This window comes from Antrostomus carolinensis, unplaced genomic scaffold, assembly GCF_000700745.2.
Source record: "Antrostomus carolinensis isolate BGI_N321 unplaced genomic scaffold, ASM70074v2 scaffold10906, whole genome shotgun sequence".
NCBI classification, from domain to species: Eukaryota; Metazoa; Chordata; class Aves; order Caprimulgiformes; family Caprimulgidae; genus Antrostomus; species Antrostomus carolinensis.
In genome coordinates, this window is record NW_010323945.1 from 66127 (window position 1) to 83195 (window position 17069).

A 17069-nucleotide genomic window follows, 5' to 3' on the forward strand; every position below is an offset into this window, starting at 1 on the left:
CTCTTGGTTAGGCTGCCTGTTCCTCACTGCTCCATGCACAGAGGCAGCACCTTTGTTCCAGAGAAGGCAGGGGATTTTTTTTTTTACTGTTTTGATCAGTCCAGATGGGGGCTGACAGATGCAGATAGCTGGCAGCATCCCTGTCCACCATGCATACCATGTACCTACCCTTCATGTCGTGAGGACAGCACACCCACTTCTGCTGGCAGCATGCCATTCCAGCAGGTCTGTCACCCTGTCCTGCCCTCCTCTGTCTGCTTCTCCCCTTTGCAGAATCCGTAGTTCAGCATGCATCCCCATGAGCTTGTGCTTGCACTCTTTCTGTTCTTCACTGCCCTTTTGGATACATCCCAAATCCCATCTTTCTGTTGTAGTTCCTCCTGATTCAGCACTATCTAACCTTTGATTGCCACTGTATCTGTCATTTCCCAGGTAGCATTTACCTGCCTTCTTATCAGTGCCACTAGTCTTCAGTAATGAAAAATAAATATGCTAAATATTTAGGTAGTGTAACTGTAAGCTGCAGGATTTGCATATTCTGAAATCTACCCATTATTTAGAGTGTAAAAAAGCTTTTCTAGGAAAGATTAATCTTAAAGTGTGGAGTTTGCAGGGAATGATGTTATCATATAGTGATGACAGTCTGTTTCTGGCGTACAAAGTGAACAGTTCAAACATGGGAGGCGAGGAGGGTGTTACTGTATCTGACATTGAATTTCTTCGTTTTATGACTTTCCAGGTTATTCTTCCTGATCTTGCTGTCCTGAGAATAGCAGTGTATGATGACAATAATAAATTGATTGGTCAGAGGATCCTGCCTCTGGATGGCCTGCAAGCAGGTTACAGACACATTTCCCTACGGAATGAGGGCAACAAACCACTCTCTCTTCCAACGGTTTTCTGCAACATTGTGCTTAAAACATACGTGCCTGATGGTTTTGGAGGTGAGATAAACCTGTATCTCAGAGTGCTGTAGATCTTGAGTGTTGGTGTGAAAGTACTGAAGTACTGCGGTGTCAGTATGCCATCCAGAAGCAGACACACACAATGCTGGAGGACTGGAGAGGTTTAGTATTTTAACTTCTTGGAAACCCTGCATATTCAGTTAAGAAATCATCTTTGAGACCAAATGCTTGCCTCAGCATTAGTGATAATGACACGTATCTGTAAAATGACAAAATAATGTGGAAAATAAGCTAATATTAAGAGTTAGCTCAATTTTCTTTTCTCTGTTGACATTTTAGGAAGGTTCTTCTTTTGATTGCTTCTTTAAATTACATTTTTTCTGACATAAATATTTGGAAGATTAACATGTTACTTTAGCTATATTGTTTGACCTGTAGGTATAAACAATTGATGCAGAATCTAGATGTGTGTTTTTTCAAACAAAATAACTTCCGTATACTTGAGAATATTGGCATATGGTTAAAAATGGACAGTGAAATAATTTAGCATGCAAAACGTCTAAATTTTTCTCTCCCAATTTTACATGGTTTTACTGTGGTTTATCACACTAAATTTAATTATTTTAGGGTTTTCAATGTGAGCCACTTCCATGATCAGGTTGGCAGGGCCGTGGTCATTTATACTGAGCGGTGGCAAATTGCCACATGTGAATAGGGACAAACAGCTGAGAATAATCATTACACCACTTAAGTCAGTGTAATGGGTAAGTTCATCCTGAGGCTGTACCTCTGGGAAATGTTCTCTTCACTGCAGATGAAATGAACTTGTACATTAGACAATATGTAAACCATTTCAAAATGTAAAATAGAAATTGCGTTCAGTGTTAGTGCTCTGACTCTGCAGCAAAGTGAAGTTCACCTTAGAGTTGACTGGAGAAACATTATTGATAAAAATGGTGTTTCGTTCTTTGCAGAAATTATTTGAAACCTGATGCCTATGCAAAGAATTGCTATCACTTCTCTGACTGTAATTTCCATAGTCCAAACTGGAGAAAGAAAAGACTTACCCAATATATTAGCTAATGTATCTTCAAGACTCTGATTGCTGGTATTTATCCAAGCTTTAAAAAAAAATGAACAAGCCTCGAATTCAGTAACAATATTTCATGGAAAAAGTTAAGCATTTACAGAAGCATTTGTGTTGTTCATATGTGAAATCCTAGTTGCTGGCAAGTCAGCTGGAGTTTTGCCACAGGTCTTGGAGCACTACCATGCCTTTATGCAGCATGTTTCATCTGCAGTATTTAACTTCAGGGACTTTGTCTCAAGACAAATGTAAGCTTCTGCTTGAGCTTGAGATTCTTGAGGCAGTAATCAAACCATGAATCTAAGAGAAACATTTAAGCATGTGCTTTAATTCTTCCCTGAACTTAAGTTATGGACAGTAAATGACTCAGTGTAAATATTTTTTTAAATTAGAGACATAACTTCTGCTTTGGGATTGATGTTTTTCTGAATGATACCCCACTTTTTCTAAGAGTAGAATTTAAACTTAGCAGATTTTGATGTGGCTCAAGGTGCTGAGTGTGCTGATCCCATAAGGAGAAAATATTTTTTTATTTTTTAAACTGCAGTATACCAATTCAGAAGTGAAATACTTGTTTTTCAAAGAGAATTTGAACACCAGTTTAGAAATTGCAAATTATGTGCAGTTCAGTACTGGTTGATTTATTACACTGCCAGCATTGGTACAGATGGTTTATCTGGTACTGGTGAGGACATTGAAAAACATTACTACCTCAAAGTAACAGTGTCATTACAGTAAAATGCTACTAGAATGAGAGAGCTGCTTGTCATAGCTTACTGTCTGTGTTGGGAAAAGCAGAATCCATATTAACATGAACTAAATGAGTTCAGTTAATGAGTTCAATAAATTAGTTCTCCTCTCCCTTCCCAGATAGTTTTGACCTCATGTTTGTTTGTTTTTTTCTCATTGATATAGAACAGCAGTGTGATGAACAACTGAGAAATAACTTTTGACACTCAAGCTGAATCATTAGTATTCTGTTGGCATGTGGTTTTTAATTACTTATCATCTGCAGTGAACCTCTCATTGTTTTATAAGCTATCATTAGGATGTCCATGGTTGTTTTAGCAAACCTTTAGGAAGGTATAGCTTAATTCAATAGCTGCCTACTTTCTTCTTTATTTCTTTGTTTTTAACCTGTATGGGTAAGATTTAAAAACTTGCACCAGATAATAACTAGAATGGGTAATGCATTATAGGCTTTAAAAGATGCATAATTTTATTTTTCATATAATTTAGTAATTTCTTGTGATTTATTTGAATCAGCTACCCTGTTCCTGATAAAACACAAAACTGGTGCAAATTAATGCAAATAAAGCAGCATTCTCCAAAGAGAAGTTTCTGTAATAGGAGTCTGTACGTAAGTAAGCGTGGCTGCTTAGGTTAGTGCTGAGAGTCCTCTGTAATGTACTCGCTCAGTGATTTTCCTAGTTTTATATTTAATTGCGATTCTTCTACAAAACGCTATTCCTCATCCCCATCTTACCTCACTGGGGAGAAAGAAAAACGTAAGCAGAGGACAAGTGACAATGTGAGAAGCAGTAATGAGTCACATCCCCGTTGTAGAAGCGCTGAGCCTTTAGTGATGTGCTGTGTGGTTAGTAATACAATTTACAAAGGTCTCGCTCTCCCAAACACGTTAGTCATTTTTACCTTGAAGCTCGTGATAATCAGGTTCCATTTTCAAATGATGTATCGTGTTAGCAGGGTAGTCCTGGATTTTCATTGACCAGTGAACGTCAAGGACAAAAAGTCATGCTTCCTAAGTTAAAGGGGAAACAGTCAGTGCAGAGCTACAAGGCCATTGTTATGGCTAAAAATAAATTCTACATGCTTTTTGTGTACATGAAGTAAGTTTCAGAAGACATTGTTGGGTCACAACAGTTACTAGAGAGAACTTATTTGTGTAGATAAACAGAGCTCTCAAGGGTAATGTATTTAATACAACTTAAAGAATGGGAGCCCTGTCTGTGCTTCTTTGCTTGAGAAATGCGTCTAGTGACTTCAGAGGAACCTTTCATGGAATAGCTGAGGTGGGAAGGGAGATCATATAGTCCAGCTGCTAGTTTGCACAAGAAGGATAGCAAGTTCCCAAAGCTTTTGAGGGGTTGGATATTTTTACAGACCTGGTCAGTTGACCAGCTTCTCTGTCTTGCATTATTGTAAGCTAACTTGAAAATGGCAGAAGAAATGACAGGAAAAGTGGGCAAAATTCAAAGGATGATGAAAACCATGGATGTCAAAACTGTCATTGCATAAATAATGGCCTATTAGGCTAGTGAGACCATCTAGAATATAAAGGTACAAAAGCATTTATAGTTTACTCATAAGCAGACGAAAATAGGGCTTTGCAGCATTCTGAAAAGAAACAGATTCCTTGCAAGTGAAGTGCTGTCTGTGGCCCTCCTAACAGTTGTAACAAAAAACCTGAGTGAATTAAATGATAATATTTTGTAGTGAATGATGAGTTAATTGGGCTGCAGCATTCAAGCATTCAAACTTCCTTTCTTAAGTTACTGCTCTGATGAGGAAGGCTTGTTAATTAAGAACAGTAACCATTTTGTCCGTAACACTGAAGTTAAAATTTCAGAGGGATCATCAAAACAGATCACTGCTGTGCTCTCTGTAGGCATTATTATTGTAGGTGCTGAATCTGTTTGATTAGTAAAATCAGTTCTTGCTGTGGAGGGCCTCCTTTACCATTTGTGAATTCTTTGACTGTTGAAATTAAGCACAGAAAGAGATTATTCAATACGCAGGTAAAGATTCGTGTGTCTTTGTCATCCTGTAAGCCTACGCTTGGACATTTATCACTACATATGGAAAAGAGGTTCAATAATCTGTATGGTATCTGGTGCTGGGTAGTGTTATGATACCACTAGTGATACTCTTGTCGTGTGCAAGATTGAAAAATTGGTCATTGTGGTTCAGAGAAAAGCCATTTCATAGCCTGCTGTGTTCCAGACACAGATCGCAGCGTGTGTACTTTTGGGACAGAAAGGTATCATCACAAAGGCAAGTGAGAAGAGATTTCCCTGATTGCTTTGACCACCCATCTGAAACTGCTATTTAGCTAGGAAATATAACAGTATTTTCTACAATTCCCTGCAGTCCCAAATCAGTCAGCTCCCACCCAAGTAACCAAGAGACAAAGTTGTTAGTGCTTTGTAGCTCAGGAGATCCCATTCTGGTCTCAAATTCTAGTGTCATCAACTGGGAGTAAGTTAGGGTGACTTTGGTCTGATGGAGTCAGTGTGTTTTTCCTAAATAAGGTACCTGGATTAATACCACTCCCTTGGTGCCTTCTAAACTGATTCATGTTCTGGTTGATGGCAAGTTGAACATGAGCCAACAGTGTGCCCTGGTAGCCAAGAGGGCCAGCTGTGTCCTGGGGTGCATCAAGCACTGTACTGCTAGCTGGTCCAGGGAGGTGATTGTCCCCCTCTGCTCTGCACTGGTGCAGCCTCACCTTGAGTACTGGGTGCATATTTGGGTGCCACAATGTAAAAAGGATCTAAAGCTACTGGAGACTGTCCAGAGGAGGCTACTAAATTGGTGAAGGGTTTAGAGGGGAAGCTGTATGAAGAGAGACTGAAGTTGCTTGGTTTGTTCAGCCTGGAGAAGAGGAGACTGAGAGGAAATCTCATCACAATCTGTAACTTCTTCACAAGGGGAAGAGGAAGGGCAGGTGCTGATCTCTTCTCTCTGGCCACCAATGATAAGAGCAGAGGAGATGGCAGGAAGATGTGCCGGGGGAAGTTGAGGTTGGCCATGAGGAAAAGATTCTTCACCCAGAGGGTGGTGGAGCACTGGAACAGGCTCCCCAGGGAGGTGCTCATGGCACCAAGCATGACAATATTCCAGAAGCATTTGGACATGTGCCCTCAGACACATGGTCTGAGTCTTGAGATTGTCCTATGCCAGGGCAAGAGTTGGACTCGATGATCCTTGTGGGTCCCTCCAACTCACAACATTCTGTGATGCTATGTTCCTAGTGTGTTCAAGCTGTGGCAATGAGCACTTTCAGTCCTGCCAAGGTCACTACGGAAAGTTGGACAATTGTTGCAAGCCGTGGCTTGTAACAACAGGGGTAGAATAAAACTCTTGTAAAAGATTCATTTCCAAATGGTTCTGAAGATCATAAAAAGTTGATTATTTTTTTCTTACAGATATTGTGGATGCTTTATCAGATCCAAAGAAATTTTTGTCTATCACAGAAAAAAGAGCAGACCAAATGAGAGCTATGGGTATTGAAACTGTAAGTAGAACTTTTATTACAAACACAGTCCATTTATGTTTGTGCTATGTTCTCTGTTGAAAGTAAACTGATCCCTCTCCAATCAATGCATGTTACCTTATCATTTATCATCTTCAAATGTAAGCCTCTTTGTCCTACTCTGAAATTCATTGGCTTGTGTTACTTAACATCTACTGAAATACCGTACGCTGACTGACTTTTCCCAGATCATACTATCACATCCCTTAGAAGCCATTTAAAGTAGGTTACAAATACTTGGTATAGTGTTGTTTGAAAGTATGTTGCAATTTTCTTAATTATGTTTAAAGTAAGTAAGTTCAGAAATTTCCCATACCCAAACTTTCATATTACAGGTAAAAGAATGAATTTATTATTATGTCAATGTTTCTTTCAGAGTGATATAGCTGACGTACCAAATGACACTTCAAAGAATGACAGAAAAGGAAAAGCCAATAATGCCAAAGCCAACGTAACACCTCAGAGTAGCTCTGAACTTCGACCAAGTACCACTGCAGGCTTTGGATCTGGGACCGATGCTAAGAAAGGTAGACAAGAGTCATGTGCTGCTCCCTCAGTTCTGGAGTGATTCAGAAAGTCACAGAGAAGTATTCATTAATTAGTTTTAGTTTTGCAGTTCTGTTCATTCTTACCCTTTTAGAAGGTAACTTCTTATGCCATTGAGAGTGGTCTTTGTGTAATTGCAAATAAATTTTATATATTACTAAAATAGCTGTATAAAGCCAAAGGCTTTATTTTACTAAGTGACCTCTTTGTGTAGCTGTGTACCTACTACAGATAGTAGTAACCTGCATGACTCTGGGAGTAGTTTACTAAAGATCTACTGGAGGAACGCAAGTAGGAATGACATAGTTTCTGGTATACTCCACAGAAACTCTTCTGCTTTTTTTTTTCTCCCTCCGCAAATCCCTTGGCAGAGCTGAAGATTTAAGTAATTAAAGGTATTTAGGATTCATTGGATTCTGTAGAGATTTTGCAACAATTAGAAAGGTTTTCAATGTTTTACTCTGAATAGTGATTATGGAAATGGCATGTTTATTGTAAAAAATACCCATATTAAATGTGCTCATTTATAAATGAATTAAGTATTCTTTCCTCACTATTCGGTGTTCACTCAAGAAAATCATAGAGTCAAATAGGATTATTTGTTTCTCACATATCATCACAGGTAATGAAGATGAAGTGAGAAAACAAATTTCTACAGCTGAATGAAACACAATTAATATTTCTATTAATGGGCCACAAGAATTACAATCTGCTTTGCTTTCTTTCATCCACCTTGGCCCAAAGGGATTGATAAGAGTGAAAAGGAGCACTGACTGCTCTTGTGCTTAAACTTAAGCAGACATGGCTGAATGCACACATGTGAAGGGATCTTTTGAGAAACAAGGTGCAGTTTCTCTGGTTTAAAAACAAAGAAACTTTAAAAACCTCTGCAGTGTAGGTTTTTAATGCCCTTTTTGCAATAGAACAGGTCATCTCTGGCACCTGAACTCTTTCAAAGTTTTTCCTTGGTGTAAAGCCCAGATTAGTTTCTGCAGTCACCTGTTCTCATATTTTGTCCATCATCACCAAGATGCACAAATGTTAGTTTTATTGTGCATTAATTAAGCGTGAAATTTGCTGGGGTTGGCAAACTAATTCCTGGTTGCCACGGAGACAGACCTGGTGAACAAAGTACCTGAGTCTGCGTTTTAAAATAAAATCCTGAGGAAGTTAGTTTAGAACACAGCATGCCTGATGCAGCCCAGGTCTTCAGCTGAGAGTTCAGTACTTAACACATTCTTGTCTGCAACTATTTTTATCCATAATCTCACGTTAAAATAGCGCCGTTCAATTTTTAAACCCATATAACATTTTTTTTATTTTGTATTCTTTATCTCTATGATCTTTTCAGATCTGAATAATTCTACTGTTGCTAACATACACAACTTGGCTTGCTATTAGAAATTATGTATGCAGCAAGATGGGGTGTCTGGGAAAGGGTTTCAAATCCACAAGACTGTTAGGGGTTTTTTTGTTCTCTGACTTTCAGTAATAGTTAAGTGATTGGTGTTTTTTAAAGCCTTCAGCCTCTGTCTGTGTCTAAATCTGTTCCAGTCTCATTTACTGACCTAATATTAATACCACATAATTGAGCAGAATCTTATGCTTCTAAGAAAACAAAATAATTATGTTTCCTAGAAAGACTGCCTAGCCTTGTCAATGCAGAGGGAATCTTATAGTCCACAGACACTATTTAAGAGCAGTTAATTAAATATGTTTGCAGAGTATTTATGTACAGACGAACATTTTCATGTAAAAACTCGGAAGAACCTACACATTACAACTCTCATTTTTATTAATGATTACATGTAGGATATGCTTAGTAGTTTTAAAAATTGTAATACATCACAAAGCATTTATTAAAGCATAAACATGAAATAAGATTGATTTTTGTTCACATTTCAGTTAAGGTGATCAAAATATATTTTAATTCCACTAACTAGTGCCGTTAGTCTTGTATGATAGATTTGCTTACTGTATTGAATTTTCATTAGAATTTTCACTTCTTATGATTTTGTGTTTCTTCTCAATTTTTAACTCTCCTTTAGTCTTGGTCATTTCTCATAGCCTGATATTAACCAAAATGCAAATTTTACCTCCATGAACATACAGACTGCAAGTAAATTTTCACTCCTGTGATTTTTGTGTTTTAAATTGAGGAGAAGTATACCTAACCTCTGTTAACCCCTGTGTAGTCATGTAGAACCTCACCCAAGAAGCCTCTGCCATGAAACGAGTGGTGCCAGAGCAATCTCCAGCTATGGATCAAAATTCTGAAGTTTGCTTGGTTCAATTTTAATGTACATAAACGATTTTGTGTGTTTTCAGAAAAGGAGCTTTTTCAGTTCTTAGATTGCTGTGTTTTGACACCTCAGTCCAGAACTGTAAGAGATTAAAATATACTTATTGATTATTGGGTTTTTTTCACAAGGCCATTGATTGAGCAGTGCATTTGAAAAGGAAATTAAACTGAATCTTAGCTATATCTTGATGAATAATTTTCTTATTAACCTGCGATTATTTTTTATGGTATGAAAAATGTAAATTAATTGCTAACTTCAATGTAGGGTTTTGTGGTAAAACTCACACTTAGAAGTATGAGATGTACTAGTGTGTATAAAGTTTTAGATAAACTGTATCAATCCCTTCCTAGGTATAGACCTTATTCCTCAAGTGAAGATAGAAGATCTAAAGCAAATGAAAGTAAGTATGGACACATGTTTTTCGAGATGGATTCCTAATTATTTGTTTTAAGGAGCCAGGATTTTATCTGGTTTAAGTTAATATGACCACAGAAAAATTGATCCAACCTCTCTTTTTGCAGGCTTATATAAAGCATTTAAAGAAACAGCAGAAAGAGCTGAATGCCTTAAAGAAGAAACATGCAAAGGTAGGTTCATCAAGAGCTCTCTGAGCAACACACTCTAATTTAAAAAAGTTGCAGCGCTCACTCGCACAGTCAGCTCCTAGTTAAATTATAGGGAAAAACTAAAGAACAGTAGTTGAACCACTAAGAAAGGCATATATGTTTTAAATATACTGAAATATGCTCCAATTAGCAAATTTTCCCTTTAGCGACCCTTTGTATGTCTCCCTGAGTTTTCGTGCACATTTCTTTGACCCATATAAGCACCCAAAGCTCACCTTTTTCAGGTAATTATTTTATCTAGCTCCTTCTTGCATGACATATTGACAGGCAGCTTGAAAAAAAAAAGGCAGTAGTGATGTGAGAGGGTGATGCATTGAAGACAAGCACTGGAGAAACTGAAAATCACCAAAGAGAACTGGAATGTGTAACTGAAAAATGAAATGCATTATTCCTCTTCACTTATATGGATGTTAAACTCTTCATAGTCAGTTTTTTGCTTGGTCCTGGTGGCAGTGATGTCCCAAATACGTACAACACTATCACAAATATATAAACTTTACATTAGAAAAATCACAGCTGATTTTCTCCTGCCCTTTATCATTAGGAAACCATTACTCTTGTTACAGAAAGAGGCACAACAAGTGAAGAAATTATCTGAAGTTCTGAATTTTGGCAATACATACAAATCCATTTGAAGCTTTTGGGGCAGTTATTCCCTTGCTCTCTTTGATTTCTGCAGATTTCATTGCAGATATGATGTAATGTAGTTGCCTGGGCATTTTTAATATCAGTCTTTGTGTTTATTTTCATTACTGTTGTTTGGGGGCTCTTTGTCTGTACAGTGAAGTGTACAGAAATGTAATATAGTTGCTTGTGCATTTTTAATATCAATCTTTGTGTTTATTTTCATTATTGTTGTTTGGGATTCTTTGTCTGTACAATGAAGTATGAAGAAATGTCTTTCAATAATTGGCACTTTTGAGGGGCTCTTAATACTAAAAGTAGTATAAGAAAATTAAATAGTTACATTTCAGACTCCTTACTGACTTGATGCAGAAGGGAGATCAGTGATTTCTCCATTTTAGTGTTGTGTGAAAAACCCATGCTCAAGAAAACATGTCTTGTCATCCACACTTCTGGGCACGGATATTTTCTAGACCTTCATAGGACTGATCTTTTAGGGGACTTCTTCTTTTTAACCACTACTTTCTCATTCATTGGACAACATCTAGCAGTTGACTGTAGCAGCTTTTTGCAAATGAAAATGGTGCCATGGTTATATAGAAAACGGCCATAATCAATGATATATGTCCTGATATATGTGACCCACAGTACTGTGAGGATATCTTATCCAAGACTGCACTTGCTAATGTAAAAAAATTGATCCATCTGTTCAGGCTTGCACTTGCTTCCTCTAATCTGAAGAAAAAAATTGCCAGGCACAGTCTGAAAATGCTCTGCACTCAGAAGGGCTTTCAGCGTATAGCTCAAGCACAGCTATTTTAGGTCTGAGCCAGCTTGTGTCCTGCTGGTCGTAAGTACAGAGTGCAAGTCTGTCCTAAGAAGAAAGCGCTTGTCTGGAACATGCCTTGCTAAAGGCTCCAGTAAGGGCAGCTTCTTGAATTTGGAGAGTCTGAGCAGAAAAGTGTGGCCGTATTTGCTTATAGATGATCTTAGCGAAGTGCTTGGTGTACTCGTCACTATTTTTAATGCATTTTATCAGCTGGGATGGAGCAGGAGAGCTATACAGTTAGTTTTCCATGATCAGCTTGAGGAAGTCTTGTGTATTAAGCAGACTGAACTGAAAAGTTCCAGAAATAGGTTGGCTCTCATTTAACCATAGACACTCCAGAGATCGGGAGGAGTAAGTAAACAGAAGGGAATTGTTCATGTTGTTTAAGGAAATAAAAGTCCAATACTTTTCCATCTAAAGTTGGCCTTGGAAGATAGGTTATGGGAAAATGAATGCATGCAAGTGTGGCAGAGAGAGCAGGCTGAGAGGAAGGAGCTCTGATCCAAGCAGTGTAGGAGCTGATCTGGTAGCCCTGGGCAGAGCTAGCTAAGGAAGACGACAGCAGTGAGGATCCCTTTTGCTGATAGCATCCACGCGGTGTAGAGAAGTATCAGCAGCTCCACTCAGATGCCGGCTGGCAGAGGTTGGGTGCTCTGTATAAAAACATGTCAGTCTGTTTTGTCAGGTTATTGGTCTCTGTTACAGACACCACATTTCCAGATTAATACAAAAATTAACCTGTGTCAGGCTTTTCAGATGCAGCACTCTCTGCCTGTGTGTTTCTTTGATGTTGCCTTTTTTTTTTTATTTACTGCTGTTCACTGTTTCAGCTGTTTTGACTCCAGCAGCCATGATAACGTTCTTCTAAAGTCCCTCTGCATGTTATCCCTATTTTATTTTTTTTTTCCTGCATGGCGTAGCTCCTTGCAACTGTAATACCCAGTATATACACACACACAGAAACACATCACACACTATGACTTCGCTTTATGCTGATTTTGTTATTAATCCTTCTTTTTTTTTTTTTTTTTTAAGAGAAGGATGTTTGGGCAGGTGGAGGTACAGTTCATTTTTTCACTTTTGTGTAGGAAAAATAAGACATCTAGTCTAAGTAGAGTAGAGATCGTTAGATTGGCAGAAAGGTCACTGTTATTAGTATCATCATTACTAGGCAGCCAGTCTGTGACTGATAAAATTAAATTTGCCTATTCCCTAATGTCAGATTAGTATCTTGCAAAAAAATGCAAAATTTCTTATTTCACTAAGTCTATGAATAGTTAAGAGTTGAGATTTCACTTAGGATTGAGAATCATGTAAAAGGTACATATATAAAGCTCTGCAAAGACAGGACAATGCTTTTAAATAAATCCTGAAGGATTGTAAGGGAATAATAGAGCAATTAGAAATTAAAGGCAGAACAAACTATTGAATACTGGAAAGAGTCAATATTTCATAGCAAGTTCCATTTCAGAGTCAGTGTGCAAGTACAGTTTCTCCACTTCAGAAGAATGTGTCCAGTTCTGCAACACAGATGTTGCTTCTCATTTTTGAACCAAATCCTCTGCTTAGTTTGTGGCCTGGCTATGAAGGAAGAGATATTTGAAAGGGGGGAAACTGAATATTCTCCAGGCTGTTTTAGTCTCTGAAAAGGAAGTCTGCCAGAGTATAACTGAGGTTGCTTTGTGTTGCTGTTGGTATTGCTGAAGAACAGATGATTACTCTTGTGTGCAATGAACGTGATCCAGACCTCAGCCCATTTACTTGCATTGTGAACTGGTTTCACCTAACAGGGCATTCTGAATCTGGAATGAGACGGGTCACCATGAGAAAGCAGTGTAGATTTGCCAGATAGGCAAACAATGTGGGACACAATTCTTTAAACGGGGAGAAAAAAGCCAAGGAGTGGGAAGCTAACCCAGATTCATTTGATAATACCATGAGAAATACCATCTTTTTAGGGGAGAACATGTTGCAAGGATTATATGTAAATCTTTGCAGTTAACTCCTAGGGAAAATTCTTTGTCATCTGTTGGACAGTAAGCAAAACCAGTCCTATAGTCTAGGAGAGGGAGAGGAAAGACTGAGTAGTAAGTCTTCTGTCAAGAAATGAGTGAGCTTTCTCAGGAATCCTCACCTTCACAACGGGAGTTTGTAAAGAACATAACGTGCAAAGAAACAACTGTCATCGTGATCTTGCCGCCTGAAATTGTTGAGGTGCCACAAGAATCAGTGGGATATGAGAAGCTAGTAGCAGAAAGGCTAGGCCCCTGAGATTCTGTCTGCACGATAAATTTCATCACACTCATGTTCTGCCACTTTAAAGCACATTAGTAGCTGCTGTGAGTACTTTGAAACTATGGGCCGTGTATTGATTGTGTTCTTTTACGTCATCTATAATAACTGCCATTATTAAGGGACAGTAAAGCAGAAGTGGCAACACCTTAAAAAGTACAGAAAACAACAAAGATACTCTGTCCTTTATGGGTCTGTTTAAAATCCAGACATGGGAAATGCACCTTTTTGGCACCAGCAAACAGAGCTGCCAACAAGCAAAAGAGAATACTTTTGAAGTGGTACTTCTTTTACATGCCATTCAACCCCTGATGCTGTAGTATTCATTTTGTTTGACTTTTGAAATACAAGTAGCAAATTAATGTAGTGATCACAATTTAAAAAAAAAAAATCCATGTTAGGAATAATTTTCTCTTGAATCTTAGGTCTGGTAACCTGTGCTTTTTGGTGATTTTAAAAGAATACGTCCAGTTACTTCTGCATATTCCAGAAATGTTTTTCTTTAAGCAATACATTCATAAAAACACCTACACTGGGCGGCTTTGGAAATAAAGTATTTCCTGCCTACATTCCCTGAAGTAACTTTAATCTCCTGGTATGAATATTACTGTACAACTGCAGAATGGCTGATGTGTCTGAATGGTGTCCATTGGTTTATGTGGGGTTTTTAATCGAGTTAGATCTTGAGTACTGTTTAGGTAAAGGATTTGGGGTAGCATCGCAGGTATAGAGGCAAGGAGATATGCATATGTTAGAGTCTTGGTCACTGATTTAATCAATTAACAGCCTGCTTCTATGGGCCTCTACTGAATTTTAATATTTTGCAGGGATATCATGTAGTTTTTGTGCTTCTTGGGTTAGGCAGAAGAGGAAGGATAGGGAGGGATTAGCTTGGTATATTCTCAGTCAACAGCACAACAGATGATTGTGTTATACAGTTCTAGCTGTTTCAGACAAGACAGTGATAGTCACAAGTGCCCCCTTAAAGAATTTAATATGGCCATAGACAGCAACCAGAATTTCATAATTACCACTCAGAAATATAACTCCCAGAATTCATCTCCTGCATGTGTATATTGACATTGAATATATGTACTGTTTGAAATAAAGCCTAGTAAAAAAAGAACAAAAAGAAAATTTCTCTATTTCACAATGCAGAAGCGACAGTACAAAAGACCGTGGGACTTACAGATTAATAAAGTTCTGCAAAATGGTTTGTTGATTTGGAAATTATAGTTTATTTTTCTTTATTTCTTCTTTTTTGTATTCTATAATGAGAATCCTCCAAACTTCCATTTTCAGTTGTACACAGAAGTATTTGTGTTACTTTAGAGAGATACCAGGCAGGAATAACACTGTATTGGGTTTGCATGGCAAGGTTTTGGTAGCAGGGGGGGGACCCAATACAAACACTTTGTATCGTAGGAACTTACTTCCTTTTCTCTTCGATAGAATGAATTGTGATTTCTGCTATATATAATTCGTTATTTTTTTTCCATGGATAGTCTTACTGTGATCAATTAGGTGGCTTTTCAGAAACCTGACTGAACTGTGGCTTCAGTTTGTAATATAATCATTAAAGGTAATTTGTGAATATATTCATGTAAAAGAGATGTGTATTCAAACTGCAAATTCAGTGGACTTTGGGAAATCATGAGAGACCTAGCTGAGGAGACTTTTATCTGCAAACATGTTCTGAATTCATCTAGCACATGTTACCACCTGAAACTTTGTTTGCATCTGCAAACAAAATATACTGAGGGTGTTTTAGGATGCTAGGAAACCACTCGTATTTCTTAGAATCTTGACAGAAGTTTGGGCTGCAGATGTTTGTGATTAATTTTCCTTTGAGCACAGACAGAAAATAAAATTTACATCAGCTAACCCATTTTAAATAGTGTTCCAGTGGTTGAAGGTCATATAATTCAAGGGACCTCTGGTAGGGAGTTGACTCCTAGTCCTCTTTGTGCCTTGCATGTGGAGGTTGTTAGTAGCCCACCTTCTCTTCCAGCTTTTTCTATATTGTGCACAAACAAATGCATGTTCTGTGAACTGGATGGGCAGAAGGAGCAGGGAAGGAAATGAGAGGATATGGTCCACAATATGTCTGTTTAGGATACGAGACAGAGCTGTGTATGAGGAGTAAGTAGCAGCAGCGGGGAGTCTGCAAACGATTGCAATGCATTTGTGATAAAGAGAGAAGGCTTAAATCATGGTTGTCCTGAGGGAAAAGCAGGGATTCTGGCTGTACATGACGTGTCCTCACAGGTTATGCAAATGTTTCACATGTGTGTGTCTCATACTTTCCATTATTTGTACTTAGTCTTTTATAGCAAGAATTGTATTATTTGAGAGATGCTCTCAGTCACTTTACCTGTGGCTAGCTGGTGCTGTCAAGCTTATGTCTTCTTTCCACTGTCCATATTTTTTCCTACCTCTTCAGTCAGTGTAAATACTTCCTGGTGAAGCTGGCATGTTTTAATATTGCTGGTATCTGTTTGTTTTCCTTTAAATCCTTTGTAGAACAGAAAATTCAGTCCCCCACTCTAAATAGAAAATCTAGAAGCTGTACACATTCCCCAGGGGAGTGCTTGGCGTATGTTGGAGTGCTCAGGTACAGCCTAGGGCTATACTTTTAAAAGCATCACATTTCTGTAAATGTTTTGGTAAAAGTGAATGTAAAAGTCTTTAATTAGTATTTTTAGCAGAAGAAACAGTGATAAGGCAAACACAGGTGTATAGAAAATAATAACAAAGAGCAGTAGAATAGCAAGGGTAGAATAAATGCCAAATGAGCTATAAAACAAAATAGAGATAAAGTCCTGGAAGAGGCTGTGTTAATTAATGCAAGGCTTTTTGTCACAATTAGATAAAATGTGGAGCAATTGGATATTAATAAAGTAACGTAAATTAACAAACAACTTTATTTTCCTATTGTAATATAAATTCAATTTTTAGTGCTCTCCGTGGTAGTTAAATATTTGCATCATGATGAGCAGCTGCTCTGATAAAGGGGAATATGAAGTCAAGTTCAGTAATGAAGTCTACATGTAAGTGCTAAGTGAAGTGTGCTGTGTCTGGTACAGTCTTGTAATGGAAAGGAATGGTCTGTATGCTAGACCCAAGTGTGTAACGTGCATAAGTGATTCATCTTTTTGTCATAGGAATGGGGGTTTTTTTTCCCCTTCCATAGATAACCTCCTCTGCCACTTCACAAGTGTAAATCACATAACTGTGGTGGCAGCAGCAGGTTCACATTGATGTGAAACACTCCATAGGCAGCCCTTTATGTCCAGTTTATCAACACATGCTGTATTGTTTTGGGGGGTTGGGAAGCAGGGGGCAGTGGTTACTGGCAGTGGTCTGCACATGTAGTTGTATTGCACAGCTTCCTGTCTCTTGGAAAGGGAGATGCTCTGCAACAAGGTGGGATTTCTTAATGATTAGATTGCTGCTGTTGTTAGGGGTCACAGGCCAGATCTTCAGAATGTCAGTTGTTAATGATTTAATTTTTAACTATTGTTTGGACTTGAAACTATTTGATTTGCAGTGGCCAAGGGGCTAGCATTGTATTCAGTATG

General features: G+C 38.1%; 1 protein-coding gene across 4 annotated transcripts in view; it reads left to right on the top strand.

The window, feature by feature from the left end:
* The window catches only part of PLCB4 (phospholipase C beta 4), a 95658-nt gene that overhangs the window by 52535 nt on the left and 26054 nt on the right, over window positions 1–17069 (top strand). For all 4 annotated transcript variants that reach the window (XM_010170760.2, XM_010170761.1, XM_010170762.1 and 1 more), the window contains 5 exons: window positions 740–944; window positions 6162–6250; window positions 6645–6795; window positions 9468–9517; window positions 9639–9704. In XM_010170760.2, the coding sequence (XP_010169062.1) occupies window positions 740–944; window positions 6162–6250; window positions 6645–6795; window positions 9468–9517; window positions 9639–9704 (561 nt within the window). The remainder of the gene's footprint in view (window positions 1–739; window positions 945–6161; window positions 6251–6644; window positions 6796–9467; window positions 9518–9638; window positions 9705–17069) is intronic.